Source organism: Ceratosolen solmsi, unplaced genomic scaffold (assembly GCF_000503995.2).
Source record: "Ceratosolen solmsi marchali unplaced genomic scaffold, CerSol_1.0 scaffold10, whole genome shotgun sequence".
Taxonomy (NCBI): Eukaryota; Metazoa; Arthropoda; class Insecta; order Hymenoptera; family Agaonidae; genus Ceratosolen; species Ceratosolen solmsi.
This window is the reverse complement of record NW_011948412.1, coordinates 13,008,812-13,017,918: the sequence shown is the minus strand read 5'-3', so window position 1 is coordinate 13,017,918 and position 9,107 is coordinate 13,008,812. Positions and strand designations below refer to the sequence as shown.

The following is a 9,107-nucleotide window of genomic DNA, read 5'->3' as shown; positions in this document are numbered from 1 at the left end:
GGTTCCCTTTTAAAAAAAAAAAAAAAAAAAAAAAAAAAAATAATAATAATAATAATAATAATAATAATAATAATAATAAAATAAAAGAAAAAAGAAGAAGAAGAAGAAGAAGAAAAAAATTAAATAAGAATTTGAAAATAATTTAATGTCGCGAGATTAAAATTTGATGTCGAATATCCAAAGTCAGAATTTCGCGCGCGTACGAGACCACCAAGAACCATTATTCGCGTATCTTATCATACGCAAGATTATTTCTAGGAATGTAGAGAGTATCATAGTCGATCATCCCTACCCCAAGTGCTGTAGCCGAGTCCGTAAGTTTTCGTTGCCTCGGTCACGTGCCGAATATACGAATTCACGAATAACGTGTTAAAGGCTTTTGTAGACCGATCCTGTCATTCAATTAACATGGCATTCGAAAATGTGGAAAGATGTGGTGGGGACGTGGCCATCTGGTGACAGAAAGTTTGCAACTCCATTGGGTTTGTCGAAGAACAGAATGTGTTGGGAAGACGGATGGTGGGTAGAGGGAACGAAAAACGGATGTAATGATAATGATTTAACGAAGGATCTAGCGGAAGGATTTAAGAGGGCCTAGCCAGTCGTGGACGATTTGATTTTGTGGCTCGCCACCCTATCTACACTGGGTATAAATATATTTTGGCACTTTGAAAATTTGGGAAGTCATGGGGGTGCACGACAACGCCGACTCGAAATACAGTCTAATGGGTAGTGGATCGAGTTTCTCAAAATTCGCCGTAAAACGGTCGAATGTCGTCGTATTGAACGACAGTCCAAGCAAGCTTCTGAAACACGAGGATCAGACGTCGACGCAGCGGGAGCAAGGAGGTGCTCAGCAACATTCGGAATTTACCGATAAGATCAGCATTAGTTTACAGCAGCAGCGCAAGCAGCTGCCGGTTTATAAGCTAAGCAAAAGGTATGCAGAACCCGCACCCCGGCACCTTCTCTTGGGACTTTAGTTGTTTTTCTTTCTTCTAATGGAAACAATTGTCTGTTATTGTTGCGAGGCAATAGCATTGGGGGAAATGGATTAAGATGGGATTCAAATTAACTTTGAATAGTTGATGAATTTTATGTAAATTTATTTTCTATAAAGCTATTTCCGCAGCTAGACAATAGAGCTTTGGATAGTGGCAGGTGGTAATGTTTTTTTTTTTAAATAGTAGTACAAGGTCAAAAAGTGGATGAAACCATGTGAAAATGTCTGTGAAAATTGTACAAATTGTCATCGTTAATGTTAATAGGTAATTGTTTCGTGGTGACGCTGCTGGTTGACATGATATTCGGGTAATGTTGTCGCAACTGTTTGGGAAGGTGCCTTTAATCAAGTTCCAAATCGACCACAATTTTATACAAATTAATTTTAATATATAATTTTAATAGAATAGTCAAGTCGATAATTAACATGAGCTTTTTGTAGATTATTGGAGGAAATTAGAAGAAACAATACGCTTATTATTATTGGCGAAACTGGTAGCGGGAAAACTACTCAAATTCCTCAACTGCTTTTGTCAGCGGGTATGGCTGGATCGTCGGGCTGCATTGGTATAACGCAGCCACGAAGAGTAGCGGCTGTGAGCATAGCTCGTCGAGTGGCTCAGGAGCAAAACGTCCCACCTGGGAAACTGGTTGGATATTGCGTTCGTTTCGAAGATGTGACGTCGCCTCAAACTCGAATAAAATATCTTACGGGTGGCATGATGATTAGGGAAGCAATGACCGACGAAGTCTTGTCCGATTATTCTATCATAATATTGGACGAAGCGCACGAAAGATCGGTGCAAACGGATGTGCTACTGGGCGTCACTAGAAGAGCTCAAAAGCTAAGAAATATTAAGAGCTTATCGCCCCTCAAATTAATAGTAATGTCCGCTACGATCGATGTCGATAAGTTTACAAAGTATTTCCAAGCCCCGGCCATATACCTAGAAGGACGACAGCATATGGTCAAAATGTATCATACAAAGAAATCACAAAACGATTATACATTTTCTGCCCTTGTCACAGCCTTTCAAATACATAGAGAATCTCCAGCAAAGTAATTATATCTTTTATAGGGTTCTCTGTTGCTAAATTTATTCTATAATTTCGTATTTATTTTAGCGAAGATATATTGATATTTTTAACTGGTCAAGAGGAAATTGAAGCTGCAGCTGTTGCGGCTAGACAAGTAGCGAAGCAATTGGATGGTAAAGGTTATCCTCAACTTAAGGTATTTCCTCTTTACTCGGCACTATCGACGCATCAACAACTCGAGGCATTTAAGCCCTCGCCCCCAGGAATGAGAAAATTGGTTTTAGCTACAAATGTTGCGGAGACCTCTGTCACTATTAGTGGTATTCTAAATTTACTACTTCATTTTTCCCTTAACTTTACAATTTTCTCTTTACCATCTATCGCTCATTTAAATCGACCGACCACACTCATTTCTGCGCTCTCTTTACTTAAATAGGAATTCGAAGTGTCATTGATACCGGTGTCGTCAAAGAAAAGACGCATCATCCGACAACGGGACTGGACATATTGCGTATAGAAAAAGTATCTAAGGCACAAGCTTGGCAAAGGACGGGTAGAGCAGGTCGAGAAGCATCTGGCAAATGCTATAGAACCTATACATTGGAAGAATTTGAAAAGTTCAAAGAAATGCCTATCCCAGAAATACAAAGATGCTCTCTTGCTGGCATTGCGCTGCAATTGCTTGTTATAGGAATTGATATTACAACGTTTGACTTTATGGATAAGCCACCCGATGACGCTATTAATACCGCAGTGGCCTGCCTAGAAAAATTAGGTGCAGTGAAAGGTAATTGCAAAAGAATCTGCCTCTGTCTCGTTTCTCTTGCATAAGCTTTTACAAAGTCATAAGCACATTGTAATACACGCTATAAACATTAAATAAGAATATCAGTTTATTTTACATTGTGCATCCATTATGTTGATCTCGAGACATAGACAAAGTCATTATAAAGCTATGTAAGATAAATATATTCTTTAGAATGAAAAATAATTGTTGGATAAATACAAGATTCAAGGTAAAATATTATATTGCATTAATGAAGCAATTTCTTTACAAGGTTCACCACCTCAACTAACGGCTCTTGGTAGAACAATGTCGTTATTTCCTCTTGATCCAAGATTTACAAAAGTAATTCTCGCATCTACAGAGCACAATTGCTTAGAGGAAGCTTTAATTGTGATAGCACTTTTGTCAGGCGAGAATATTTTTCTCGATCCAGTAGCTAAACGACAACAAGCAATGGCAGTCAGATCGAGGTGCGTCTCTATTTATTTACATTTTCTTAAGTTTCTTCTTCACTAATGAAGCGTCGTGAAAACTTATTATAACTTATCAAATATCTATAATAATGCCGTGCTCATATTGTGCAAAATGTCAAGCTTGATTAAAATTTCAATCAATATCCACAATATTCGATTTGTTTTATATGTTCTAAAATATATTATATTGTACTCGAAACAAAAAATTTTTAACACTAATTGTTTATTTACCTCCTTACCTCATTTTACCGCTACCTGTTAATTTTCTTTCAGATTCTCTTCCGACGAAGGTGATCATGTGACACTCTTAAATGTTTATCGACATTACGTAAAGGCCACACAAAAAAAGTCCTGGTGCCAAGAAAATTTCTTACACTTTAGAAATTTAGAATATGCAGTTAATGTTAAAAGGCAATTGACTGCACTTGCAGAGAAAGCGAAATTAGAAAGTAGTAGTTGCGAAAATAATACGGAAAATCTTAGAAGAGCTTTACTCGAAGGCTTAAGTGAAAATTTAGCCGAATTGCAAAGAGATCAAACTTACGTTGCGGTAATGAAAATCCTTACCTTTATCATATAATTAATTTTTAAAACTATCGATACACTTTGTACACTTTATCCAACCAACCAACCAACCAACCAACCAACCAACCAACCAACCAACCAATTATATTTATTATAAATATAATTTTATAATAAATATATAATAAAAATATTACGAAGAAAAATTATCGAGTCAATCATCAGCGACATGTTTGATACAAACAAATGTTCATTATTATTATTTTTAAATGTTTAGGTTACGTCTAGGCATCCTGTGACCATTCATCCATCTTCGGTGCTCCATGGTATAAAACCACAATTGGTGCTGTTCACTGATGTTATCCTCACTAATAGATGTTATATTAGAAGCCTTTCGATCATAGATCCTACATGGTTGCACAAAAAATCTGAATTTGATTAAAGAATGAAAATTAATTGAAAGTTGTATGAAAAATTAAAAAAATTCATTAAAGTTATTGAATATTTAAGTTAAGAAAAAAGCCGAAGTAACTATAAATCTCACGACACTGTTATATAAGAATACAATATCTTTTTATACTAAGAAAAATTTTATATTTAGTAAAAATTCGAAAATCTACGTTATACAAACAGTATTACGCTCCAAGTAAAAACTACAATATGCATAAAGAATACATCAACATCAACGAATTAACTAGATTTTTTAATTTTTTTAATTAACATCGAATATTGCAATTTTTCTTATACAATCAAATTATCCGTTTACTGTTTTTTTTTTTAAATATTGCATATAATTCTTATTTCAAGCAAAATGTCACAAAGTATTAGATTATCATAAATTCGATAGTATTTTTAATTCATACATTATTATATAGAATAAAGTACAAAAGTTACTACTAAAAATTTGATACGTTTGGCATTAATATTTTTAATAGCTAAAAAACTTTTATTGTTATTGTAAAATCATTTTTAACATCATCTTAAGAATGATTAAACAAAACTATTTGTAAATAATAAGAAGATTGTTATTTTATAAAACTCTATTTTACTGCAAATTTTAATACCAATAAATGATAAATACAAACTGTATAAATGTGTTTTCAATAAATGCTTTTATAATTTATTATAATGAGTTTTATTTCAAAACATCTAACAGAAAAATCGTTCATAAATATATTCAATAATGAATATATGAAATAAGTTTTATTTAAATATTAATTTAGAGGTATGAAGTTCATCGTTTATATTTTATATTTGATATTATACTTAATTGAATATTTTTAATAAAATTACAAGAAGTGAGCTGTTTTCACAAATGTCTGAAAAAAAAGCAAGTTTAATCCAATAGAAAAAATAAATTCATATATATTACACTTTGTGGGGTGGGGGAGGGGGGAGGGGCAAAACAAAATTTTTATTACGAATGTCACTTTTTTCTCCGTGTAATGCGCATGTTCCGTAAAATTTCTAATTTGATTGGCTCTCTGCTTTGATTAGCTTTCATAACTGTAATTGATGATTTAATTACACGTGCCACTAATTTACACATCATAAAGTTACACTGTGAACACGAATTTATCGCATTGGATTTTCGATTCTGCTCAAAAATAACTTAAAATTAAATAATCCAATGAAGTTTAATTGACTAATACATAATGTAAAAATTTTACAATCTTTGATCTTTTTTTTTTTTTAAAACAAGTGATGTACATACATATATACATGTATATATATATATATATATATATATATATATATATTTATACTTTGTTTTTCAAAGAATGATTATTTAAAAATAATATTGTTTGACTCCCGTTTTGACTCGCACTTCCAATTACATGAAAAAATTTTTTTTATAAATGCAATACGAAAGTTCTTTTATAGATGGCACAGACATTTTGAAATATTTATCTATTATAGCGCAAATTAAATTCTGTAAAATTCCCATGTTTTGTTAAGAGTTTATTTGAATGTTTATTTAACAGTACATTCCAATAATCGGGGTTGGAAATTGCGGAAAATTCTTGATTTTGGACTTTAATATTTTTTATCGAGAGTGCAGAAGGATACTATGAGGTACAAATATTTAGGAATTGAAAGGCTGCACGATAGTTCGGACTTAATATACCATAAATATTTTTCAAACCGTCGTAAGATTTTTGAGTTTTGTTTAGTACATGTAGACTTTCGAGATGAAAAAGCTTCATAATCTCTAGCCACTCTAGTAAATGTCAAATTGTACTTTGCGACGTGATTACTCGGTGAGTAGTATTGTATTTGATGTACTCTGTAAACATAATGTTATGGACTGTTAATATATAATAATAATAAAGATTTTAAGATTTAATAAAAATGCAAGTACGTAGAATTTTCGTTGGAATTTTTACAAAAAAATGTTAAAATTTTTAATTAACGAATGTATTAACTTCTGAATATCATTCACTAATGGAATATATTTCGTATTATATTACGTAACGGATTGTAGATTATATAGTATGACAAGGAGAGGTTCAATTGCATATATTTTAGAACTTTAAAGCTGTAAGAATTATTTTAATAGGTGAATTAATCTCATTTTATTGTTGGCCCAAGTACAACTAAAATTATTTGAAAATCTTATTAATTTTTTTTTAAAGCTCTTGAACATAGTAAAGAAAAATATAAGTACACAATTACAGGACAAAGAAATTCTTTGAAGAAATTATATATGTGCTGCAGAATTTTGAATAAAAATAGTTTTCTTCGTCTCTGTGAATTAGAAATTAAGCGACATTATGAATCAGAAATATAAAAAGTAAATTTCTAACATTTATATGTTTCAAACGAAAGAACCAACAAAAAAAAAATTTACATATTGAGTAATATTATTAGATTAATATTAATTTTATATAAATGTCACATCGATCCGATTTTCCATTCTACGTTCTAGCTGACATTTTCATACGATAAACAATGTGTTTCAAATTGTAACTGCATTTGAAGTGGAAATTCAGCTTGAATTGTTTGCCATCGAATTACAGAAAGTAAGACTCGTAGTCGGGGATTGTAAATGATAATAAATGATATATTTCTGAATATCTTATGCAGCTCTGCGATACAATAAAGTGCTAATTATACTTTGACTAATCGATGTCGTAAGATACTCTATTAACAATACAATACTTATAAAGTCTAAGGATATAATTAAAAATATTTGTTGAATATATAGAATCTAGGTCAGCGTTGTATGCTGCATAATTTGTTTATTTATTAGTAAATTTACTTTTGGGACGCGAGCCGCGCACAAACACAAACACACGCACACGAAAACGTAAACATAATGAGCGTATAAACACATATGTGTTTATTTTATTTATTTTATTTTACAACTTTTACAATAAATACTTATTTCACATTCTTTACTTATTACTAAACTAATTAATTGCAAACTTACTATATAGTCATGGCATTAATCCTAGAAAGTACAATTGCGTTATCTACTACATATTTGCTATATATAGCATTACAATTATCTAATACTTTAAAAACCGATAACCATTTTTCTTTATAAGTAAAATTTCTCCAGGCTTTAATCGATAATATGTATTATTACTGTAAATGAATCAATACACAAGCTGAGAATTGTCTAATCACCAGAAAATTTTTTAAAAAACTTTATTATTATTTACTTAACATTGCAATTTGATAACTTTATTTATCAATGTATAATGTATTATCATTTTTATTTATTATACTTCATTGCGTTACAATTATTTTACATACGAGATGTAACAATTATTGTACGTGTATACTGCGCTCATTGTCTATTATCTTTCTCAGGTCTACTATTTTACCGTTCACATTTTATCACAAAATTTTATCATATTCTCCGTCACTTGTAGATACTCTAGATTTATAAAGTTGATAATTAATTTAAAGACGATTGCTTTTATTAAATTGTATAATCTTTCGTTTTAATGTAAAAATGATAATATTTTGTGATATGTTGAAATGATAAATATTTCTGCTCCAGAGCTTTAACACAATTCAAATGTATTCGAAATACAGGGAAAATCTTGAATTTTATCATTAATGTTATCGTTTAACAATGTTTTACATTACAATCTATTTACTTACAATTATGACAGATTCATTCCAAAAATAATTTAAAACTATTTTACAATTAATATATTCATTTTGTTAATATCATTGTGAACTTAATAGTTATAAAATTCGATGTGTGTAAAAGTAATAGTAATGTTGATTATTTATAACGTTGGTTATATCATGCTAAATGTTTATTAACAGTTCAATTAATAATTACTTTTAAATATATCTATTAATTAATAGAATATACTCTGTCAATAGATTTCTTCAGTTGAATAAGAAAGTTTTACCGGAGATTTCAGATAACTCCACTATCAACATCACAAAATATATTGAATTATTATAAAAAACAAATTTCTATTGACTTATAATTAAAAACGAGGTTACGAGAATGGAGAGAGAGAGAGAGAGAGAGAGAGAGAGAGAGAGAGAGAGAGAGTAGCTAAATAAAGATAGATAAATAATTATACTAAAAAGCTATATTAAGTGAATAATAGATTATTTTCACGTATCATCCAATGTGCATCAATTAACAGATCAGGAATACTCCAGGACTTCCGCCTTTTCTCACATTTTCGCTTCAGATTTAAGGAAAATTGCTAATCCTCCATGTCCGGTGGTAGATGCCGTTCTTTAAGCCCTATTCAAGCGGAAGTGCTCGCTCGTTTAGGTCAATAAATCATACTCGAATCCGATATTGCATCTTAGGATTGTAACGGCACCATTTAGCCTTTACAATTATACATCGTTGGATTGAATTTAATTTAATTATTATAAATTAGACAATAAAATACAAGGCAATGAAATTACAAATGAAATCGAGTGGAGATCGAATTAAAAAAAAAAAAATATATATATATATATATATATCTCATTAATTAGCGATTGTAAATTCCGGCTCCACAATATACATAAAAAGATATTATTTTCTCAATTACAAAAAAAAAAAAAAACAAAAAAAAACAACGAGAAAATATAAATAATTTCTAATTTATTTAAAGAACTAAAAATTTTTACTTGCTTTTGTTGCACATGCAGTATATACCGCCTCGAGTTGTATTATATACGGCTAAAATGAGATAAATTGTCGAGTAAAGCGGTGTCTCTTGTGTGGGTGTTTCAGCCTCCACACATCCCATTGTGAAAGAGCAAAGCCGATGGCAAACTTCCGTGCGCCTTTTCTTCGAGCGCTTTTGCTT

At 30.8% G+C, this 9,107-nt stretch overlaps 1 protein-coding gene across 1 annotated transcript; it reads left to right on the top strand.

Moving 5' to 3' along the window:
• The first annotated feature begins 438 nt into the window (after positions 1-438).
• Positions 439-4,478, top strand: ath (ATP-dependent RNA helicase DHX33). The gene is made up of 7 exons (XM_011496747.1): positions 439-940; positions 1,445-2,062; positions 2,128-2,360; positions 2,477-2,827; positions 3,099-3,297; positions 3,574-3,850; positions 4,100-4,478. Exons 1-7 carry the CDS (start codon positions 687-689, stop codon positions 4,262-4,264), a joined length of 2,097 nt encoding a protein of 698 aa, XP_011495049.1. The 5' UTR covers positions 439-686; the 3' UTR covers positions 4,265-4,478.
• The last annotated feature ends 4,629 nt before the right edge of the window (positions 4,479-9,107 follow it).

Bases quoted from the DNA above. Each gene is read 5' to 3' on its own strand.
- ath (XM_011496747.1), top strand. From the start codon at position 687: ATGGGGGTGCACGACAACGCCGACTCGAAATACAGTCTAATGGGTAGT. The intron at 941-1,444 runs GTATGCAGAACC...AGCTTTTTGTAG, and splicing joins GTTTATAAGCTAAGCAAAAG to ATTATTGGAGGAAATTAGAA. The intron at 2,361-2,476 runs GTATTCTAAATT...TTACTTAAATAG, and splicing joins GACCTCTGTCACTATTAGTG to GAATTCGAAGTGTCATTGAT.